General features: G+C 49.0%; 2 protein-coding genes across 4 annotated transcripts in view; one reads left to right on the forward strand and one right to left on the reverse strand.

Moving 5' to 3' along the window:
• LOC139060020 (monocarboxylate transporter 12-like) overlaps positions 1 to 22,658 on the reverse strand; it is a 207,265-nt gene extending 184,607 nt beyond the window's left edge. Inside the window, exon 1 of one of the 3 annotated variants that reach the window (XM_070538697.1) lies at positions 22,585 to 22,658. The gene's annotated coding sequence lies outside the window, so the exon portion shown is untranslated. The remainder of the gene's footprint in view (positions 1 to 22,584) is intronic. The other 2 variants (XM_070538700.1, XM_070538698.1) reach the window with 2 other exon arrangements.
• Positions 16,831 to 18,422, forward strand: LOC135897141 (TOX high mobility group box family member 4-A-like). The gene has a single exon (XM_065425705.2). The coding sequence runs from the start codon at positions 16,952 to 16,954 to the stop codon at positions 18,158 to 18,160; it is 1,209 nt and encodes a 402-aa protein (XP_065281777.2). The 5' UTR covers positions 16,831 to 16,951; the 3' UTR covers positions 18,161 to 18,422.
• Positions 22,659 to 24,731: the final 2,073 nt, after the last annotated feature.

Here is a 24,731-nt window from a genome sequence, read left to right on the forward strand (position 1 = left end):
CTTCTCCGGAGTATATTCATGGCAGCTTTTCCGGAGCCGGAGCAACCGGCTTGCTATCGTTTTGAACGCTCCGCACTTTGAGCAAAACGGCCACTCTTTTTCAGTCCTCCTGTTCCTCTCTAAAAGACTATAATTCCGTTACAGTTCGCGATTTTAGACTTCTGAAGACAACAATAATGAAAGCAAGCAGGCATGCCATTAAACTATATGTATGCTCTGTTCACAGGCCCGTTATGAGGCAATTCACATACCCCTGCCTAGCCGAAAGAAAAATGCGACTTAGTGTTATGCTGCCACGATTTTCGGGGCAAGTCACCCGGGAGGAGTTAGGTAAGAGAGTTGGGGCTAAAAGCCAGACCCGCATGTACTAGAATTACATTGTAAGATACGCATTCCAGGCGGTCCTGTTCAAGAAATTCACACGGATATGTGGAGTGAAAGCAATGATTGATTGTCTAAGACCTTACGCACATCGGCTACAATCTGTACCGTTTTACCGTTTTCCTCGCCAAATTTATGGGGCTTGTTACGACTTTGCACCGCTGCACCACAATTACGACTTTGTGGTCCCGTAGCGCTCGTCACCCGTTTCGTGACAGAGCGTTGGTAGCGAAGACTCCGAGCCAGGCGTCGATGAGAATAACAAAAGGGACTTTATACACTATATACAGGTCATTGTACAGGACAAGATCGGATCGGCACTGGGGCCGAGAGCTCACACAAACGCGACTGTTCCCGCACGGCGACGTCTGGCGAAAACGCGTGACACATCTCACCCCAGTCGAGAGCGGCACTCTGCTCCCGGTGGGTCGGCGGATCCGGTTTTCGAGGCGACCGCCTCGCGGCTTTATACTTCCCTAGAACCATTGTCACTTAAACGGCCCAATACAAAGTCAGCACTCGACGGTCGTCCGAGAGGTCCAACCAGCGACCGCGCTGGCCACACGGTTCAAAGTTCGCGCGCGCGGTGACCTCCAGGCAAAAGGAGGTGCGGCGCCGGGCTGTCTGGAACTTGCTGACACGTTTGAACATGTTGCCCGCTGATGCTTCTCCGCAGGACACCGCTGCCTGACGGCTCAGCATCTTGACTTGTCAAGGGAGAATTTGGGCGCTCGCAGGATAAATTCTGCATCTTGCAGATTCGGAATCCGGGCTTGTGGTAATGGCACAACAGGCTACTAGACATGGTGCGTGTGTAGGCTCTATCACAAAACAGTTTCATCGCCTAACCATTTCTCTATATTTAAACGTTCAAACACTTGTATCCGCTCTATTTCCTTCCACACAATACCAGAAGCCTGGTAGTAAGCAATTATCACTCAGTGGCAGGCACTATCATTCACGTCTTTTTAGCAACGAAAGAGAGAGACAGAAAGCTCTTTATTGAAAAGCAGAGTGATTAACTAGCGTATATCTGACTACATGCTATCACTAACGCAAGAGCCAGATTGGAGGTAAATAGTATAAAGTGAATGATTTGAGATCTTTGTTTGTTTCTGTCTTGTTGCCGATCAAATTGTTCTTGCGCTTTGTGCGTTCTCCGTGCGTATGCGTTTGAAAACATTTTCCTGCCTTCTTTAACAAACGGTCCTTAGTTGCATTACGTACGTATGCCGTTTTTTTTATTTAACTAGTACTGTAGTCCTCGTTGTAAACGTAATTCTACAAACAGATTCAAATTTCAGGCATCCTGCTAAAGGAAGAAACAAGCCTGGCGTCATTCCTTTTTGTAGTGATATTGCTCGAACCTCCAGTTCCAGATCTCTCTCTCTCTCTCTGTGACGTTAAGCCTCTGCCCACACGTCGCATTCGTCGATCCTGCTGTCAGGTTTCGTTGAACTTGCTGTCATGGTGTGGCAATGAGCCGCAGCTCAAAAGGAGATGACAGATGACCGCAGCTCGATTTTTACGCAGTTGCCTTTGGCGCTTTCGGTGATACAATGCGATAACCCGAGCCTTGTCTGGCATTGGATGGGCTGACTGCAACTTCTTAGAATTTAGAGTAAGCCCGATCACAAAAGTGTGAAGGTTGGTGGACGGCGCAGTAGATTGCCTAGTCAATGAGAAAATACCGAAGACTGAGTCCAATGATGGATGATGTAGTAGTGTAGAAAAAAATCGAGAATCCTGTTATCTTCGCAGCACTTTGCGCCTTCCTTGTAGCATTCAAGATGTGTCTGGCGGCACACCAAATAAATATGCAAGCGTACACTTATCTCCATGACAGTCGAATTATATATGTACATTTGGCCTTCGCGCTAATTACTTGAACGTCTTAATTCGCAATGCAATCCTCGACAGAAACGTTGTACCGGAAATGTATTCTCTTGTCGGATGTGGTCGTTCTGAACTGAAAAAGCTAGGAGAGAAATTTTGCTTATGGGGTTCTCGGTGATTCATTAGAGCAGTAACAGCAGCGCGTCGCGTACAAGAAGGAACGAATAAAAAAGCTTTACACATACTTGCCCTTGTCCCCAACGCTCTATACGTTTACTGAACTCGTGAAGCCTCGTTTAAGAGGGCATATCGGACAGCGTCCGTTGGCAGATATGCACAGAATATTACCCTGCATGATGGCTGAAGATAATCAGTTATAACGCACTGCAACTTAACGATACTGCTGAAATAAAAATAAAACGTTGACGATGTTCCGCTGTTCGCGGCAAATGCGACTTCTGGACATTATGAAGCGACGCATCACGCCACACCCAGGCCACACGCCAAGGGACCAGAAGCGCGATTTTCCGTTTCTTCCCATACGGCGCCGCCCTCAGAGACAGCGTGACAGGTTGCTGGATGACGAGCACGACGACGCGCTTCGATCGCGCATTGCTTTCGCTGTATACGGCAGGGGCGGCTTCTCCGTGCGGCAGGCGTTTCGAAGCCCGCTTCGCGTCTCGACCGCAAAATGTTTGCTAACGCGGCGCGTGCCGGAGCGTCACGAGGTTGGCGCGCGCATCTGCGTACGGGAAGCATCCCTCGAGAACTCGAAAGAAACGACGCTTTCTCTGCGTGAGAAGAGGGGTCGATCACCCTGAACCACGCCTCGCGCAAGCTGCATTCGACGATCACAGTCAGCGTGACTGCGCTTGCAGCGCCAGTCGAATGCGATTCGTACCATTGTGTGTGTGCGTGTGCGCTTATTTATTTGTTTGTAATCCGTCAGTGTCGTGGCCTGACGGACCGGCAGGCGTTTGTTCTGCCTGGCCCTGGACGAAGAGGTGCTTCGCTGCATCTCAGTGTAGTGGTATAACATGCTCAGGCAGAACTGTGCTCCGTTCCGACGCCAATGACGCTTATAGTGGATGCTGCGAAGCCTGCGCTTGACCGTGGCAATTCAACGATTCTGTGTGTTCGGCCCTATTGGAATACTATCTTGCGGGCGCACGGTTATGGAGATAACGTAGAAGGTGCGACGCTCAGGACAAGAAGGAAGTACCAGGAAGAAAATAAAACGCGATGTGGTCGCTCAATCATTTCCGCACTGGCGCTCGACTCTTTTCGAGGCTGTAAATAGGCAGTCTATGCACGCCTAATGAGGGTGCGAGGGAGCGCACGGTACCAGTGCTATGTGCTTACGCTTGGTGCACCTTCCGCTTATGGTCTAATTAATGTGAAACAAAGCATAGTCAGATATTTGAATAGTGTGTGACGTTACATCCGTCGGACACAGGAATGACGAAAAAGTCTAACGATACACATCTGAAAAGAGGTATAGAGAGAGAGAGATAGACTTTTTAATTAGAAACTGGATATGCTAGCCTGGCTGATCAACTGGTATGCTATATACTCCAGGTGCTGGGTGATAATCATGGCATGCATGCACGCTGATCATTTAAGCACGCAAACAGCACCTAGACTCACAGCGACACAAATGCACAATAAAGATATGTCGCCACTGTTCGAAGCAGCTGCGGCGTTCAGTCTGCATCGTTCGAAAGCTTTCTAGGGGTTTGCTCATCCACGCAAGAAAACGTATTGCCGGCCGCCGAAAGAATGTGTCACTACCTGCGCCAGTGAAGAGACGATCTATTATAAGAAACGCAGGGGGTAGGCTTTAACTATAGTATGCCTTGGCCTGTTACTCTGGGAGGAGGTATAGGCACCAAAACTTATGTGTATTGAAAGATTATAATGGCAAGGATGCACATATAAAACGACAACATAAGTGGTGGTTTTCCTAAACCCTCGACTTCAATCTCAGCAAGAAGTCCACAGAGAAGAAATAATGAAGGAAACCCGAGGATGTTTACCAGACAGGCCCATCCACTTTGCTGCCTTGCACTGGGTAGGGGAAAAAAAGAAAATAGATGGTAAAGAGAGTACACCCCATCAATGCGAACAAAGCACAGAGGGGATCAAGAACTTTACCGACGATTACGATACTTCCTAATACGAAATTTGAGCGCGGCTCTATACGTGTTTTCATTTCGCGATATATTGGCTGGCGCAGACAATGTGTCTCGCTCGGCGCATTGCAAACGGAGCGAAGAGGGGCGCCGCTGCCTCGCTAATCGGGAAATCGCGAGAGGCAGCGCCTGGGTGACGCGTGGACGCAATTCACAGCAGCAGCCGCCGCACACAGACCTCCGCTCATACAGCGCTTTGTTTCCATATATGCCATCGGTCGACGCGCTCGCCGCATACCATCGGTGAAGAGACAACGGCGCGCTACTCTGGCGCCATCTCGTAGCGGTCGTCGCCACAGACGAACGGTACTACGCTTTTCTTTTCTTCTCACGCTTTCTCCATACCCTCCTCCTCCGCTTTCGGTCTCACGGTGCCGCAACACCCACCTCCTCCGCCCCCTCCCCACGCTTACGGTGTTTCGACCGCTGCTGCTGCTTCCCTGTCCCTTTAACCACTCTTTTCTACCCCATCCCCCCGGTGCAGTGCGGTTGAGGTGTCCTCATCTGAGAGACAGTTACTGCACTGCACTTTAACCCAATTATTTCCTTCCCCAACAAGAACCTCTCTCTCCTCCGCTTTCCTCCTCGCGCATTCTTCACTGATCTCCGCGTTCGCTCTTTAATCCTTTGCTGTGCTCGTTTACTCGGTTACGCCAATTGGGAGGGCGCGTAGGGTCGATGCCGACGCGAAACGAAGGAACGGCGCCTAAAAGCTGCGCTCTTAAAGCATGCTGAAATGTAGTTTTTGGCACTGCCCAACTGTGCAAAGGGAGTGCACCATATCTTCTGTGTTGACAGTTGTTGAGACCCTTTTTTGTGTTGCCTCTTCTGCGCACAAAATGATGGTAGCTTGTGGAGTATTCCTTACTTTGAGAGTTATCGAGCACCGCATTTAGTGTATTGAGTATACGGGCTAAGCACCGTCTGAATAGGCGTAGCATGCTCGTTGTTGTCACTTGGTTCAATTACTGCTGAACAATCGAGAGTTGTAGAGTCGGTATATTTCAGGGTGCCTTCCAGGCACCCTGAAAGTCGTTGCGGGGTCTCACAGGAATGCTGTAACATGCTTTTGGATGTTTTTCATGGTCTCCTGATGGTTTCCTTTCAGCGCTCTCTTCAGTCGGGGAAACAAAAAATAAAAGTCGTACAGAGTCAAGTCGGGACTGTAAGGGGGACCGGGGACTCCGTGCCAATATGTTGGTAACGATGATGGAGGTGTGGCGGAGGGCATTGTCATGGGGAAGCTTGACCATGTCTTTGATGTCAGCCCTCATACGCGCGACCCGGCGTTTCAATCTCTTGAGCACCTCCAGGGAAAGGCTGAGGTGACAGTTTTTCCCTGGGGTACAAACTCAAAATGGACGATTCCTCGGGCGTCAAAGAAGACAGTGAGCAACGTTTTGATGCGAGTCTTACTCATTCGCGCTTTCTTGGGGCGAAGGGATGATTTGGTATGCCACTCGCTGCACTGCCTTTTCGATTCTGGGTCGTACTCGTACATCCAGGATTCTTCTCCGGTTAGACAGAGTTAAGAAAGTCCGGCTCATTTTGAATCAAATCCAACAATTCTTGACAGCGCAAAACTCGAAATTCTTTCTGATCTTCCGTCAACACTTTCGGCACAAGCTTCGTGCAGACCTTGCGCATTTTCAGATCCTCGGTCACTATCGGTCACTCGAAGTAAGCTGGCGACCGGCTGCGTTGGTAGGGCAGAACCCTCGCCACATTTCCCGATTGGTTCAACCGCGCTGCCATGAATAGCCGCGTCATAATAAAATCATGCGCATTACTTTCATGATGGATCCTGTATACCGGTCGTTGGATGACGTTCGCTCACGCTATGCGTGAGCTAATCACTAAATCTGGCTAATCTACTAAATCACTAAATCTGCGAATCACTAAATCTCGCATGTGACATGTATACCTAAGGGCCAGTCGAAAACTTAAACAAATTATTGCGCATGTACCTGCATCTGAGCTATAGCCCCTACAAGCCGCGCACTTACTACGCTGCTGTTTCCACAGGTCGACACGCTGCGCCACTTACGAGGTCAGGAAAGGACGTCCTTCGTTGAAAACACGCATACATGGGCCGCGATGCCTACGAGCCAGAGATGTTCTTCAGCATAACTACGTGAAACTTTTCGGCATTGCCTCAGTTGCGCTCTCACGTTGGAGAGAAGGCTGCCCCAAAACGACGAGGGTGTCAGCAAGGTGCACTGGGCTCCCGCTGTGCCCGAAGACGTCGCTTTGTCACGCGTTGGACGCGTTGGGCTGAGGAGTTGCGCCGGCGGCGCGCTCAGGAGCGAGTGGCTGGTTTATTGGAGAATTCCGCATCCACCCGCGGTGCGGGTGGGGTCACTGGGTCGAAGGGTTGGCGCTGCTTGCGCGTCGCGTCTAGCGGGCGCTGGGACCACTAACATGCGAGCTCGGAGGGGGGGAGTATTATGCACGCGAACGCGCGTCGGATATCTGTGAAATATAACGTCCTTATCAGGCGGCGGCACCACCGCCAGGAGCTGTTCCTTTCTCCCACGGACCGCTTTCGCCAGAAGCATGCAGCACTGTAGCAGCCCAGAACTAACCACCAGGCAGGCTTTACAAAACTGTTTGCAAATGACATTGCCGATGGGTCGGTGCCCTTTTGCTACCTATAGTCATTGCAGGAAAGCATAAACTTGCCAAAGCGCCGGCGAAACACGTGCTGTTACAACGCGAAAGGCTCTGATCATTCGGCTCCTCACTTGCTGAGGCCATCTCAAGCGTAACACGACGCTGCACACATCTTGCAGCAATAAAGTATGAAGAACCACTTCGGCAGATGGGATGAAGTTAATGAGACGGCACGGGAGTGTGATGAATGCGACCCAGGCGTGTTTTGACAAAAGGTAACTGCCACGCTCGATAACGGTACAATCAGGGCAGCGAGCTTTATAGGCATTTCTCGGTCACGACGGCTGCTGCGTGGCTGCGGTGCGACGACCTGCAGTGCAGTGTCACCGCGGGGAACGTTTTGCTCCTGCTGCACTCCCTGGCAGCGACTACGCTTCCACGGGGTCGAAGTGCACAGGAACGCGTTGCGTGCGAACGCTGTTCGCCTCTAGGAACGCGTTGCACCCCCTCTACCTTCCCAACCTCCTATACCCGTACAACAGATGGCGCTCCCTTTGATCATGCACGAACACTTTCAAAGCGCGAATGACAACTCTCGAGAAAGGGAGATATATAATGATCCCTTATCTACCCGTCCGCATAAGAGTTCCTAGCAAAGCGCTCTTAATACACGTGTATACCAGAACGCAATGAACAAGAGGCATCGCGAACGCGGTATAGCGAAGCACCGTCTGTGTGTGCCCAGCAGTTTCGACGAAACGATAGAGAAAATAACCGTTATAACAAGCAGAAAACTGTATGGCAAGTGTTTGTACGTATTACGCCACCTCCGACTTGCTCGCAACCTTAGCTTTGAAGCTTGATTTCATCAAATCTTGAATATATAGGAGTTAGAACTATGATATCGCTGAAGCTGTCGACTTTTGCCAACCGGAACCTTAACCGGGATGCTTTTGCTTGTTAGCCTTGCGAAGTGTGCTACGCTTGCTGAAGTTGCGGCACGCTATGATGAAAGAAACGCGAAAAAAGAAACAATTTATTTTCGTTAACCGTTAAACTAAGTGCTTAGTAGAACCATCGACCTCTACCATCACAAGCGGTTGTTAATCAACATTAGTACTTTTTGGCATTTTAGTACGCAAAGTGGGCAAAATTTTCACATTAGTCAAACAATGAGGGGGGGGGGGTGTCACATCCACAAGATCTCCCAGGCTATAAATTAATTAATGGCGGCGCTTCAATAACCAGAATCAACGTAAAAAGAATGCTGAGTCATTGTTTTCTATTCATTTTTGTTATTGACATGATGTACGGCGTAATCTAACGATTCTGTTTGCTTAGTTCTATTCCCTTCTCGTCACTCGCCGCTCACGACCGGTCTATTCAGGTGACAGCCTACAGGTGGCACTACGTTCGGCTCACTGGCTAAACACAAAAAGGGCAATTGCAGTATACAAGCATTGCATTATTCCCGCCCTGATATTCGTAATTTCCTTTTCCTCTATCTTAAATGCACGTGCCAAGAGGTGACGCAGTGGTCCGAGGGTGTACAGGAAGCCGGGAAAAAAAAATATTTGTCACGCGCGCCGATACCCGACGATACGCGTGAAAGTTCTCTTGCAAGAGAGCGAGAGGCCACGGGGAGGCAACCGTTCCTTCGGCCCGCGACCAACTGCAGAAAAAAAAACGCTCTTCGCCACCCGAAATAGCCGCGCGAGACGGGGCGCAAATCTAATCGCAGCCGGATGAAGCGCAACCCTATACGCAGATGGACAAATAATAGAAACCGATCACGACCGATCACGGCAGGCGTATCACAGCGCATATAAGAAGCGAAATCTATCGCGAGGGCAGGACGCGTGCCGCGCCAGCCACCGCACCGATTTCCTCTCTCGCGAGAGCTACCGCGTGGCGGATCCCGCCGCCTGCGCGATACGCCACGGCGATGCGGCGGAATGAATATTCTTAGCGCACGCCACAACAACTTTCGTATAACGCACGATCCTCCGATTCAAAGAGAAAGCGGCAGAGGAAGAACGCCAATAACAAAAGAAACGTAACTCCGATACGTTCGATGGGTGTACGTGCTTGCGGGTTATAGATCCCTCCGAGCTTTCCGTTTTTGTCGTCACTTGTTCGTGGTTCGTTTTATTTTTCCTTGCCTTTTCCTCTTTCGGTTCACATCACTGGCCGAATCGGAGGTGCCCGACCGGACAGGTCGGTAGCGGCGGGTTCACACGAGAGGCATTCGCGGAACGTTTTGCCGCGGCATCATCCAATGGCTCATATATATAGGCGGGCTAAGGAAGGCGCGGGCATCGTGTGGCGTTCTTTCGAATTGCGACTCATTGACCGCCACTCGGAAGTGCGGCGGATACACGAACTCCCCCTTGGGCGCAGAAAAGCGGCGTCGGACAGAGTGGAATACATCTGATCGCGTTTACACGTCACGTGTCTTGCCGCACTACTCCAAGCAACTTCCCCTTGAGCCCGAAGGTTGCACAGAGAACAGAGAAAATCCAGGGAGATTTCCGACTCTTCGAGGTCCTATTTTTAATCTGCGACAAATTCGAGTTGTCTAAGAAGAAAAAACACGACCCTTCCTCGTCGCTCATTTCAGGAAACAAAGGTCGCAGTTTGGGCCGAAAAGCGAAGCGTCAATTGCGCTAGCAAATATAGTGGACAACTGTACGAACTAAGGTTAGTAGCTTTATCGGCCGCATAAGCTTGTAAACATAGGCACACTAACTAAGTTAATAAGCATGGTGTCACGCGTGCACAAGCAAACATGAACACATCGCACTCGATCACCGCGGAAACTCGCTGTCAAAACGCTGGAAGGAGGAAGCGTGGTGCTAAGCACAAGGTCGCGGGTTCGAGTTCCGGCCGTAGCGGCCGCATTTCGGTGGGGGTGGAACGCAAAAAACACCTGCGTCCCGTGCACTGAGGGCACGTCAAAGATCCCCAGGTGGTAAAAATTAATCCGGAGCCGAGTTCGCGCGCGACGGAAAACGGCGCGCTTCCTGCCCGCTTTCCTCCCTTGCGTACACGCGAGATTCAGCCGCGATCGCCTGCTCACCCTCGCACTCTTGCACCTGCACATACAGCATACCGCGCGCGGCAACAATATTTTATCGCTCTTGGACCTTTTACGGAATCTCACGGCGATGGCGACGGCAGAAATGCGCATGTAGTGTCCATATAATTGCTATCGCAATAAAATAAAATATTAGGAAACGGTGACCGTGCGTATCGACAGCTCTTTCAATTTCGCTGGCGCTCATGTACACGTTGTCGCACGACTATCTTAATCTGTTAAACGGGCAACGTGTGTCGGAGGTCGGGCACTGATTTTTATTTGCTTCTGTTCTCAGCGCAGTGGAAACAACTCCGTCTGGACATAGGTAAAGAACTGGCCACGGATTTGCATTTGCCACAGATCTGCATGTACACAAAGTTTCCAGCCCATGGAGCAGAAATTAATGGGTAAGGAAAGTATATAGCATGCGTAAGGAATTTACTACAGCTGGCAACTTGGTCGGTTACGCTCGTCGCTGCGCCCCTTATTGGAGGAAAAAAATCATGGTGAGCTAGCAGTTGCCAATCAAGTATTGGTGTCAAGTGACCTTTCTACGGCTCATCACTGGCTAATAATTTGGTATGATCAATCGACGCGTAGCCATACGTTTGGTGGTTGTATAGGGATGAATGATGCTTGGTGGTAGTAATTGTGGTGAAAGTGCTATTATTAATATTACTGCTAGTAGTAACTTGTTCTCATTACGAAAGGAAAGTGAAAGGCTGCGGGCATCGTGACTGTCTCACTTTTCAGTGGAGTTCCGACGACCAAGGAGAGGATAAAAACAGAAAGAATGGAAAAAAGCAACCAGAAAGTTACAATAGAGACCTTGTAGAACGATCAAATATATAGAGAGCATAAACAAACAATAACAGTACGTAAATGTTGACAGTCACTTCAGCATACGCTAAAGAGGATAGAAGCGAAAGCCTGAGAGCTCACGAGACATTAATTAAATTATTTCGATATTCCCATTCAAATGCATTGTTACATCTTATTTCTTTTTTTCACTTTGCTTATTCTCTTTTTCGGTCACCTAGACATCACCATTGGTCCCGCGTGGTTAATGGCACGTTGAAACGGCCGTGGCAAGTCTACGAAGCCCATTAAGACACACACGCAGGTTCAATGAATAACTTTTTAAAATTATTTTAGCATTCCAATCCACGAGGGCTTGTATATGGGCTTGTATATATGGTGCTTTCTACTTTCTTGTAGCGCAGACAGAATGAGAGGGCACGGGAAGGCAAATTAGAGAAACACACAGCGCTAACTTTCAACAACAGATTTATTTACAGTTCTCGCAGGCGTACTTCTACTCCTCAAAACGTCATAAGACACGTGTATATTGCTAGGCAAAGAAAAAAAAACCTGGAAAACCACACGCAGACACTTTTGTGGCAACACCGATTATTTACAATGGTGCCCGTTCAACGCGAAACGAGATAATGGAGCTATTTTCTCTTTGTCATTATTGATAAAGGCTTGAAATTTGGGGCCATAACGGCGGACGGCCAATTTTTCCACCCATGAGCCATCTAAGGCTTTCTTGCCTTAATAGCACATATGATCACTTATAATTGACAACAGTAGACATAAAGAAACTGAGAAGCTGTATTACAAACCTACCCTGAAGGGCTTGGCATGGTACTTACGCACTAAAAACGCATGTATACATTCACGTTCCAGAGAGTTGGGGCAGTCGACCGCCAAGCATCTTATTGCGAACGCAAGTCTCCCAGTGGACCTTATGATAAAGGGATTGTAGCTCTTGCTTCCTTATCTCTCACCTCTGTCACACACTCATTGTTGGAAGAGCGTATTAAGTGCCCCTTTTAACGAAGCAAACTACTTAGCCGGTTTTCTACTGTGTACTCCGGCGCCATGAGTTTTATTTTCCCCCGCCGAAACTCTGACTGAGCCACGTAAATGCGTCTCTGCGTTGTAAGTTATGCATCACTCAGGCGCTTTCGTTCCAGGATTGATAACTTTCGATATCGGGACACAAACGTTCTCAATTTGAGGGCGAATCCATCCGGGTATAACAAGGGAGCGACGACTTGCCGTTTTTATTCCTTCGTACTGGAAAAGTGGCTTGTGCAACCGTAATCTATTGAACCGGCTGTGTTTGTCGTGAAAGCTCATGTTCGTCGAAATCTAAGGCACAGAAAAAGGCAAGGCGTGCTAGATGCGATCAGAAACGAGCCTGCTTTTCTGTGGGAACGGCCGCAGAGTTCCAGCGCCTCGCAACATGTCCCCGATTAGTGTCTCGCTCTGTTCGCACGGCTCGAGTAATCTCCGAACCTCGATTGCGATTGAGAGCAGTCATCCGGCGTGAATTCTTCGGTTTTCAGTTTAGGCGGGTGGACGGAAAGTGGCAGGAAGTGTAATGTAATCGGTGCTACAGGGCGGCGTTTGCAATTGGTATCACGTGGTGCGTAACTTCCTCGAGGAAATGTATTTAAAAAATTAAAATCACCGTTCCATTTTCTTTACCTGTGCTAAGTGATAGATTAGGCTCTATGTAATCACTCTCAGTGTAGACCGTCGGGGAAAGGAAGACATTTTTAGTGGCCCGAAGCTCTCTCTCGTTATACTGCTCTTACATTGATAGTTTCTGTGTGCCCTTTTGTCTGTCGATGTGCTCGCAGGCACATAGTGCGAGTAATTATCACCGCCATGTCGTCAGGGTAAGGATGTAATTTTAATGGTATGGTAAAGCTTTATTTATTGAAAGAGGGAGGGCTCATGGAGAGGGATAGTAATGGAGTTGGGGAATTTGGAGATGAGAAATTTTAATAACGAAGTAAACTAAATATGAAATATTCAGGAACAGTATAGCAATCTTGTAGGTACAGGGAAAATCACTATCAAGAGTGCAGTCATTGTTGTTGCAGCTTGTGTTATTACAATTGTCACCATCATCGTCGTCAATAGCCAGGCCAGCAAGCGTTGTGGGTGGCAATGTATAGGATTCCGCATCGCGGTCTCCTATAGTTGGCAGATGTGGGAATTGGACTATATTGACATAATGGAATTATGAATGGACCTGTGATAGGAACGAGATAACTTAGAAAATAGTCCGCTGATACTGTCACATACCATAATACGTGGAAGGCTCGTTTAAACGGTCATTCTGGTGTGTATACATTCCATCGACTGGACGTTTGCCCGTTTGGATACATAGAGTCCTGCTGGGTACGTCAGTGAATTGATACATTGCTGTTAGCGCCTGGTCATGCTGCCCAGAAACAAAGTCATGTGTAGCGACACCGCGGCATCAAAAACCCATTTCCGTTGTTGTGATGCAATGTTTATCCCTTCCCTCGGGCTTTGTCAGCGTGTAAAAAACTCGTATCATGAAGTATTAGATGTACGTTGTTCCGTATTTACGTAACTTCTCTAACAGAAGCATTTCCGCATTGACAGTTCGGGCTCCAACCACCCCTAAAAGAGACCGGCGCGCTAATGAGAACATGTCCAGTCCAGGACGCCACCTTATGCAGAAGCAAAGCTACCTGAATTTCGGCCCTATTTCTTAGGTTATTTACAAGAAAAGACGTATTTTTCCATTAGCAGAAGATATGTTAAAGTGACCGAGTCCTACGCCCACTCCCCAGGTTGGGGCTTACGTATTTAGGTCTTCACGCAGCCAGCTTCCCTTCTAAAGATGGCTAGGACTTCGCTACAACGTCCGAGGTAAACCTAGTGAGCGCCCACACGCACTCACTCACGTTCACAAACGTGTGCACGCACACGCAGCACAAAAGCGTCAAAACGAAAGCGAAAGCGCGAGCAAAAGATCGATCGCCGCAGGACGGTACCCGCGCGTGCGGTCTAACAAGGCACCGCGGCTGCGGCGCGAGCGCCCTGCACCGCCGGGAGCCGGTTCGAAAGAAGACGAGCTCCCTCGTGAGCCGAGCGGCCAGTAGTAATTGCCGGAGCCGTCCGACCGGTATGGTTATCGGAGTAGCGCCGCGCCAGTCGCGTGCCCGCGAGCGTGCGGCACATTGCGAGAAAAGAGGATCCCCGGCGTTCCGCGAGCCATGATTGGGGGCAATCAATTTAATGGGCTCCGGGGCTCCCTCCCGGCTCGTACATGCACGAACAAGGTGGGCTTTTTTTTTTCTTCGAGACATTTCCGTCTACGTTCGCGATATCTTATTTTTGTTCCCTTGTCTTTCTTTATAGGGAAGTCTGTTTCCGTAGCTCCACAGTAGCCGGGCGACGTGAAATGCTCTAATTGTAAGGATCCGAATGCCGCCTCGCTGAAGAAAAGAGCGAGAACGCTGGCTGGGATCATTCGTACGCCGTGCAATTGCTTCTGGGGATAGAGGTAAACGCAGCAACGTTAGGGAATGCCGAGTGTTTATCGTGTATTTTACGACAAGGACACTACCGCCGCCCCCCCCCCCTTTCCATATAGATAAGTGGATTTGGATTCCGTTAACTTTTCGGGACTCTTGTGGAAGCGAAGAAGCTATTGAACACCATTTGTGCCTTTGTTCCGGGTACGACATCCATCGTGTGTCTCTCTACTCAAGATCGCTTTCAGAAGCGCGGGCGGTTGCACCGTGGTGGCGTGCGCTACTGGCGTTGAAAGCGACGAGACCCGCCTTGGTTGCTCAGTGGCTATGGTGTTAGGCTGCTGAGCACGAGGTCGCGGGATCGAATCCCGGCCACGGCGGCCGCATTTCGATGGGGGCGAAATGCGAAAACACCCGTGTATTTAGATTTAGGTGGACGTTAAAGAACCCCAGGTGGTCAAAATTTCCGGAGTCCCCCACTACGGCGTGCCTCATAATCAGAAAGTGGTTTTGGCACGTAAAACCCCATATATTATATATTATTATATAGTGACGAGAGCGTTACAACAGATACTCGAAGTGAACAGGTAGGTCTCCGTGACCGTTTAGAAACTAGATGCGAATCTTCGTTTGTGCGGGCAACGTGAACTGTTTCTCTTCCATTGTCACTTTCTCCTCGCCCTCTTTTCTTCCCCTTAATGCAAATTAGAAAACGAGGATGTACGTTTGGTTAGCTTCCCTGCCATTTCTTTCTTCTTTCCTGCGCAAATTTACCTTGAAGCATGACACACACTGTAAGGGTTGATGTGGGTGTCCACTTTCTTGTGCCCGTCTAACACGCTGAAATATACCTCAATAATGCAAAACCAAATAGCCCAACCATCAACCTTGATGGGCAGTTACACGACTACATTCCCTTCTAACGGTACGTCCTGCAACAGCCTTTCATAAAGGAAACAAGTTTACTAAGGTGTTAAGCGTTGCTGGACCTATTGAACACGTGGTGCGAGGTACCTGGTGGATCATCATGTACTCCTAACAGTGCAATCGCACAAGCTCGAAAACAGATACAGAAAGCAAAATGCTCGAAGTGCAACGGACACCTTGGAATCTCCGCAGCTGAAAAAAGAAAAATGCGCTCTTCGTACCGAAGAAAATTGCTTATAAAAATGCTTCCCGCATGGATGCAGCAGCTTCAATGCACTGTCTAAAAAGGCGTTCGAGTCGCAAAAAAAAAAAAAATGCTTCAACTTCGAAGTTTCCGCCCCTGGTGGTGTCTGCTCCGCAAGAAGAGACGAAAAAGGCTTGATGCCGTCCTCCAGAGGCTCGGCCTCGGGCAATAAGCACCAGAACCAATTCTTTTTTTTTTATTGCGATAAAGTCTTGCCCTTAAGGCATAATTCCTGGTGCGTATATGTGTATTATATGTGCTCAGAAACGTAACCTTCGCTACCTTCAACTGTCCGCAACTTCTAAATTGAGTCGGTACGACAACAGTCTAATAAAATCTCCACGTTTCGACTGTCATATTAAGACGATGCTCCGTAGTAGCTGCTTACTGGTGTAGATATGCTGGTGCCTAAAACAGAACTGCAAAAAAATGCACGTAGTGCAGACGATGCTGGCTACCCTCCTTTGTCTAGTAGCATTGCTGCCGAACTATAGTGAAATATTGCTGTGACATCGATCATTTATATTCGTCGTTGTCTTAATCGCAGTATCATCGTCTATCTTTTACGCGCTCTTTTATCTACTGTACACTTGCTGACAAGCGTATTTTTACTATTTCTTTCGTAGTATAATGGATGCTGATGGGATCCGACCGTGATTTCGTATCCTGGCCCTAATTAATTCGTTTCAGTTCTATTAGACGAGGTGTATTTCGTTAACACAGTGGAAGTCAAGAAGATAGGTACAGGAAGGGAGGACCGATCATACATAACGTGTGTGAAAAAAAGAACGAAAACTCTCGAACTGTTTTAGGACAAAAAAAAAGGCTTTTAGAACCACTGGTTCCTCGGCCAGTCCACCGTAGTTGATAAGGGCCATTATTTGATAACAAGAACAAGGAACCATCTAGGATATACTCGCGAACACATCTTCTCCTTATTTGCAAAATTCGTCTTTATATTTAATGTACCTCAACCTACTACTGCCCGATTAGTGACGGCTTTATTATCTCCTTCATTATTACCTCTTTCATAATTTTGTTTCAATTAGTCTTACTTCTCAGTCGCGTACTATTCATAAATATTTGGTCTTCCGTTTTTTTTTGTAACTCCTGCCGCCGGATTTTTGGCCTATACCTTTTAGTGAGTAAACGCCATAAACGCGGACAATAATTATCATCATCATCACGGCTTACCTCAGCGCTGGGTTGAGCCATAACACCGGGCACTAAAGAACGAGCCAACGTGAACATCGCGTGCTTTGGAAAGAAAGACGAAGGCTGAAATAGCGCGTGGTGTCAGCAGCAGCCGAACGAGAGAACGCAAGCGTTCCAGGCTCAGACTTCTGCAGATTCTGCTGTTACCCTGACCAGAATGTACTCGCCCGGTCTCGGACCAACTCATCAGCGAGGCAGGAGGGCTTTCTACCCGGCCACGTTCCGCAATATGGCGCCGTACGAGAACGCGTACCTGGACCACGACATGTGTTATCCCGTCCTGCCGACACCATCGCAGGATCCGTTCGGGGACTCGCCCAACATGCTGTCTGGAATGGTCCCCCTGTCCGACGCGGTGAGCGATGGCTCCTCTCCGGAATCTAACCACACTTCGTCAGCAAATGGCTGCAACGGTGAAGACAGTGACGACAACAACGGGCCGTTTGCGAAGCTGCTGAACAATGCAGAGATTCTGGCAGACGACGACGAAGGCAGCGCCGACGAGGAGCGCATCGTGCACAAGCAAGTAGAACGTGATGCCGAGGAACCGCGGAGGCCCATGTCTGCATACGCACAGTTCTTCTGCGAAACTCAAGCAGCCATCAAAGTGCAGAATCCCCACGCCAGCTTCGGCGAGGTGTCGCAGATGGTGGCCTCCATGTGGGAGGGACTCGAGGCGGAACAGAAGCTGGCGTACACGAGGAAGACGAAAGCTGCCAAGAAGGACTACCGCAGGGTCCTCACAGAGCACAGGTCCCCGCTCTCCGCAAACGGCGCTGCTGATCAGCTGGACATAGACCGAAGAAGCGGGTACGTGAGTTCACCGAGCGCGATGCGCACGCCACCAAGGGGCAGCATGTCGCCTCTGCAGAACAACAACCCACTGCTGAGCTCTGTCATGGACGAGGGCTCCCCGCGCAACTACATGGTGGCGGCGTCTCCTGAAGACGTGCTGAGAACTCGCCAGCAGCAGCAGCAGCATCCCATGGCACTGAGCTCACCGTCGATGTTCCAGAAGCCCAAGCAGGCGTCAGTGATGTCGAGGCACTGCTCCCCTCAGGTGGCGATGAATTCAGCTTCACCTTCGTCCGCCTCCTGCGCGACTGCCCTGAAGCCTCAGCGGTCGCCGTCACTTTGCTACCAGACCTCCGGCAGGGGTGCAGGTGTGCCAAACAACCACGGTCCGATGCCTGTAGGACATATTTTTACACGGTGCCGCCGCAACGGCTGCCCCAATCCGCCCGTTGCATCGCATGAATGGGACGTCGAGTACTGCAGCAGCGAGTGCGTCATCTTGTACTGCAAGAGTGTGTTCTCGGCCTGGGCAGCACAACGGCAGATCGCCGAACGCAGCCTTCCGCACTGAACCAAGCAGGGTCGCCGTGGCCCGTTGTTAAAAGAAGCCAAGCCTCGTCGATCTCTGTGCGGTGACACTACGCACGACATCCTGCTTTCTTCTTTTTTGCCTTTCTGTTTTTTTTCTTAGAGCATTCCTTCACAGTGGCACTTCCTATCTATACAGCTGATCTTTTGTTATGCGCAACATCATTTAGTTTGGTTGCATAAAAAGACGGCACCTTCATAGTGCCCGTTCTACAGTGTGCAATAAAGGGTTTGATAGCCTTCAAGAGACGTCTCTTATTGACGCACTCAACATAATCGAATGAGCCATGGCTGTTTGTGACCCAGAGAACTAATCTCCAATTTATTTTTCCATTCTGTTCGGTGTCCTCTTGTCGACCGTAATGACTGATAAAACGGTAGTGTAATCTCAGTTTCACTATTGATTGTAAGGTAACTCAGTGCGTAATTTATCGAGAGCTGTAATGGCCTTGCTCTGGTCTCCTGTAATTTACTCGGTCCTACATCGTGCAAAAAGAAGAGCAGCACACAGGACTGGCGTGCTACGTTCCCTCATAATGAAGTTGGTCACTAAGGAACAGACCCAAACTAAGGAGAAGAGAGAGAGAGAAAGTTCTTTATTGAAAAGACAGTTATCAGCTAGCGTACAGGCCTTCGAGTATGAAGCGTAGAAGATTTCTCGGATTCTTTACTGGGAGTGCGGGTCGACATACCCCAAGTTCATCAAGGAGGAGTGGGACTCGCTTCTGCGTAGCCCCGCTCTAGACAAGCAAATCCTGGCTCTCCGGCGTGCCCACGACCGGGCCATTGGGAACGGACCGATGCCGACGTGGGACTAGCCTGCTGTGTGACGAGTTCGCGTCCTCGCCGGACCTTTTTTCGCAAATCTCGTGGGCCTTTCGAATATCGTTCGCCGTCAGGGGCACCTCTCAACAGAGCAAAGCCGGGATACTTCAGGGTCCCCAGAACGAAGTAGAATTGCGAACATAACATAATCATAACATAATTATACACATAAGCTAATAAATATGGCTATTGCGCAAGAGAACAAATAGCAAAAGCCCAAATTATAAGTTTACACAGTATCCAAACATACTCAATAATAACTTTAGCCTGCTTAAGAACAGCATAGAACTTTACATAAAAACGCGATGAAGAGGAATAAATGTCCCGACGCCTATGACTTCGTCTATCTCTTCTTTCTGCACTTCTACTCCGTCGCATTTCTATACCTTATATCCAGTGACAGACGCAACATTGGTTACAAGACTCGTCTTTGGGGTGTTTTGCTTCACCGAAAAAAAAAAAAAAGAAGGGAATCGCGACGTCCCACTTCCCGGAATCGCAACAGAAGAGCGCCCACTCTTCCCCTCGGTCATCTCTAAAGAACTTCATTAGGGCCAGGTTATATGCGCCAACTTGCCTTCTATTAGGGTGTGGTCACACCAGTGAATAATCAGGGAAATAGGTGGTGCTTCTCTGACAGCAGGTAAGCTAGCTGACTTGCTAGCTAGCTGACCTGTTAGCTAGCTGACCTAGCTGACCTGCTATCAGACCTAAGCTAGCTGACCTAGCTGACACTGCGATTATTCACCCGCTGGTATACAGGCAACGGTGGCAGTTTCATAACGTCTTTAACAACAGTACATTTTTATAAAAATCAAGTAATATCTTTCTTTTTTTGCGAAATCTTCACAACTTAGTCATGCGAAACGATATTGTCATGAATTCTGAGATTTAAAGTGCCAAAATCACGATATGATATTGAGGCACGCCGTAGTGGAGGACTCCGGATTAATTTTGACCATCTTGGAGTTCTTTTATGTACACCCAGTGCACAGCCCCACAGGCGCGTCCTTGCATTTCGCCCCCATCGAAATGCGGCCGCCGCGGCCGGGATTCGATCCCGCGTCCTTGGGCGTAGCAGCACAATGCCAAAGTCAATGCGCCACCACGGCGGGTGAAATGGTGTTTTTGGCAGCAGTGCAGCTCCCGCAGCTACGGTGCGATGGGCCCACACTGAAGCCCGAGATCAGTGCCGACACGGACGCAGACCGTCATCGAGCGCGTAATGAGACAACGGAGAAAACGGCTTCTCGCGGGTCAATGTGCCACGGTACACACGCGGTTTGGCGGCACACACGCGCGAGCACCTGGATTACACAAGCAGCCGTACGACTGGCGCGTTTCTGTGCGACGAGGTACCACGCCGTAACGAGCAAGGAGCACGCGCCGGCACGCGGAAGAAACGCGCGACAACGCATAAAGTAGGCGAAGTGTCGCCGCTGACACGTCGGCCGGAAGCGTGGCCCGCGAGTCGTGCGTCCTGGACGGGCGACGAGTCCTCTTCGAAGGACATCACGCAATGCCTGCCCGAAGGGACGCGAAAGAAAAAAAAAATTTTTAAATAATAAGCGATCGCTTTAACCGTTCGTCCCCAGCGCGGCATCCGATCATTCAAGTTCCGGTCGACGGGACGTATTATTTATTCTCTCGGGCAGCTATAACCTAACGCGCACCGACGCGTGCTGCAAATGAAGACTTGGCGCGCGCTGGTGTGAGCAGCGCGTTCGTGCGGTTGAATGATGCATTTGTTCGAGGAAGTAAGCAAGGTGGGACGCGTCGGCGTTCCTTCGACGTGACGCGCCTTATCTTTGGTTTTTGGGGAATGCCTCCGCGTCTCTCGGGTATACTCCCGTGGACGTGTATATAGAGCACATTTGATGTGAACGTCATAATCAGGCGAACGGCTATTTAAGGCTGCACACAGTGACGAAGCATGACGAGGCTCGTCACGCGTCGGCGCTGGATGTTCCGTCACCTTCACACCTTCACTTGCGAGGATATATATATATATATATATATATATATATATATATATATATATATATATATATATATATAGCGTTTATGCCCACAGGGCCTAACTTTCGCCAAATTTAAACGTTGTCGCGTTTAGCAGTGTGATATAAAATACAACATGTAACACGAACGAGCAAGGAAACCGAGGGCCCGATTTTTATGAGTCATATCATAAGAAACCAACAAACAAAGACACCAAGGACAGCATAAGGGACAGCTCAGGGACAACATAAATAACATAAATACCCCAGAAAGTGGATGGGAAAACGGCATAGTGGTAGCTCAATTGGTAAAAGCGTCGAACACATAATGCGAAGACGTGGGTCGGTGCCTCACCTGCGGCCAATTGCTTTTTCATCCACTTGGATTTCCATTCAGTTATCCTTCATTCAATTAGGTTAATAAGTAGATGTAATTACATGTAATGTTACTTGTAACCCTGTACATGTAACGTGGTATTATAGCCACCAACTTTAGCACCCCTATTCATAATGCTCACAAGCTGCTGCCAACTGAACTTCTGCCGGCATTGGATGTATGAATCAACGTCTGTCTCTGTTCTGGTGATGTAAGAGAACCTGTACAATTGTCGCCAGGAAAGAAGCTGTGCTCAAACTCACATTTCAGCTCAGAGTTAGAGTATGTATATTTAGCATCCGAACCCGTTATTGTCGCATTCCAATATTCCAAATACATCTCTACTATTAAGAGAGGGAGAGAACATTTATTTCAACAATCAGCGTTTAAGAGTTCTTTCTTCTCCCAAGGTGGGCGGTTCCCTTAGTCCAGAAAGCAGTTGCCCGATCGCTGCTTCCCGTGCCTGGTTCACCAACTTGCGCTGATCTTCTGTATTTGAGACTGCGAGCGAAAGCCTCCCACAATTCTTCACGGTCCTCCTCTGCTCCGCCCTGGTTTTCTGTGGTGGCTGCTTGGTTGTTGGGTTTCTATTGAATAAAATATTCTTCTTTTTTCCTGGTCAGACTTGGTACATCTTTCTTAACGACTCTTTCTATATTGAGCTAAGGGAGTAAGCCACAACACGCCAACATTACTGCCAGGCACGGAAGTAACATTATTTATAAAAAGAAATTTAAAAAAAAGCTAGAAACGCAAAGTTCGAGCCGTCGAGAGTCTGTTCCGGTTACGTCACATGCAAGACAAGTCCTCTACAAATAAAAAACTACCAAAAAAGCGCTTTCAAACGAGCCCATCTGTATGAGTCGCGAATATATAAGTTCCACCATTAAGAAGGAGAAGAACAAAAAAAAAAGAAGAAGAAGGAGACTCCAAACGTCGCTAACAGAAATCTCGTTATAATCTGCCTTGCTAGACATATCAAGGAACCACCAGCTGCGGACTACCGCCTCTCACGCTCGTAGATAGGAAAGACGCACCCACGGACCGAAGCAGCAGCAGTAAGACGCAACAGAAAGAGAAGTAAGCGCCTGCGTGCCGGTATGCGGCGACCTCCGGAGCAACACATGCGAACCGATTCCGCGCGCCGTTCAAAGCCGGGCGTTTATAAACGCGTTTTGTAAGAGCGAAAACTGGGCCTGCATATCTTACCCGGGAATCGGGCTTCCCCGGCGTCGCATTTCCAGTATTGTTCGGTTCTTCCTCCTGCATATAGGAGCACCGAGATGAAGAGACAAGAAGAGAACGTGGCGCGCAGACCGAGACGCAAGGCTATATATTCCCGTCTCACCAATTCAGTGCAGCGCAGCCAAGGCTAGGGTTCGTGCCAGCCAATCAGCAGCGAGAGTCGACTGCGTGATCCAGAGAAGCAACGAAGAGGAGGGCTCGCTCATTTTGCGCCACTAATACTTCCGTGAAGCCTACAATAAAGGGACACTGTAGACAGGATTGATCGAGCCTGTATTGGCAAACTGACACTCTACGATACCGAAAACTCCACTCTTACATGGCGTGAAGAGGCTGGTAAGCCAGAAAAGCAGCAAAAAGAAAATGAGTACGGGTGGCGCTGCACCATCTCGCCATGACGTCATAAATTTCGACGGCATATGTTAGCGCCTAGTTACTGGCTCATAGCTGAAAATGGACAACATTATGTTCTAAACGCGCCCAAGATCGAACACAGCAATTGTTTCTAAAGATTGCGCTGAACAAACGAACGCGGCCCAAATGCGCAAAAAAAGGGGAAAAAAAAGATGAGAAACTTTGAAATTCGTGACGTCACACTGACGTACCAGCGCTGGGGTTTCGGCTCAAAATTCGAGAAATGGAACTCTGACTGGTCGTTTCTACCGTTCAATAATCAACATGTAATGGCGAAATGAAGAGTCTTCGAGCCATACTTTATTAGTTTATTAAACTAATTTAATTATTCTGTTTATGGTAACTTCAAGTCGACGTCTCGGGAAGAACGACTGGAAACCCTTCTGGTCCAGGTCGTCTGTCACGCGGTCCATAAGCTTTGGCCGCACTGCTCGGAGTTGGTCGGGCGAGATATGCACAACTTCGCGGATCCCTTCGCGCCGCTTCGTTTGCAGTCGTTCTTTTCCTGTCGTGCGAGCGCCTGGTTGTCGAGAAAGTTACAGCGGCTGTCACTTCGTGCAGTGGCGGTCCTGGCGACGTCCGTCAGCCCCCGTTAGCCGTGGGAAGAGGGCTTGACGAGAGCGTAATGAATGCCGCGGTTACATCGCGCTGCTATACCGGCGACGTTCGTCCCTTCGTATATCCGCGTGCAACCGGAACGCGAAAGAGCTTGTTCTCGGGTTACGGAATAGCATTAGAATAAACCGCGTATATACGCGTCCAATCTCGTTCCACGCAGTCTCGACGTGCCCGTATGCGAACACGAGCACTGGACGTGAGTCGTGTGGCCGGTCTAAATTGAGCGAAGTGAGTGAGTGAATAAATGTTTTGCAGATGAGGCGGATCGGTCGCTTCTTCGCGGGATCTGTTCCGAGTTAGGCACTGGGCTGGCAGGAAGAGCAGTCAAAACTCGTTAGGACAGTGCGGAAGGAAGCGGCTTTCCCGAATAAACTGCGCATTTTAATTGGCGGAAAAAATCTGTATAGTCGGGGAAAACGAAAGTGACGAACAGTCGTCTCGTATAGCACGTCATATCTTGTTACTATCGCTGGCACTGCTTTCGATATTTTGGTGCGGTTACTGCCCAGCAGGCGGTTACTTTCATTACGGACTCGTTCCGGCCGACAGTGGATGCCCGTAGTACATAGCCTCAAGTTACTACCGCGGTCTGTTCTCTTCATTTTCGTGACCTGGTCCGGGAAGTTCGTTTGCTTAGTGTGGTTGTGCGGTTTCATCTGCTTCCATTATCACAAGCCTCAAGCACAGAGGCGTCCCCCGCTATCACTTTTACAGTTTCTTTATCAGAGGCTGGATTCAAATAAGTTTGTGTTTTTACGTGGTTATAGGTTTCTGGGAAACGAGGGTGTAGTTTGCATCTGGATTTGATTGCGCGCATTTCCGGAGACCAAGCTGTCCTCGTTTGAGCTCCTCCTTAAGTGTCTTCTTTTTTATTTTCGTGTAGCGAACCCACGAGTAACTGATATTTCTTTTTCAGCAAGATTACTTGAAAGTGGACGATTTTCCAGCAGCAAATTAAGTAATAATAATTAGCTTTCGTTGTAGTATCCAGGCCAACACAGCGCCGGAAACTGTCATAAAATACAGTATAAATACTCCTGCGCCGTAAGACCACAGAGGGGTAATTTCACACAGCTAAC

The sequence above is a fragment of the Dermacentor albipictus genome, chromosome 5 (assembly GCF_038994185.2).
Source record: "Dermacentor albipictus isolate Rhodes 1998 colony chromosome 5, USDA_Dalb.pri_finalv2, whole genome shotgun sequence".
Taxonomy (NCBI): domain Eukaryota; kingdom Metazoa; phylum Arthropoda; class Arachnida; order Ixodida; family Ixodidae; genus Dermacentor; species Dermacentor albipictus.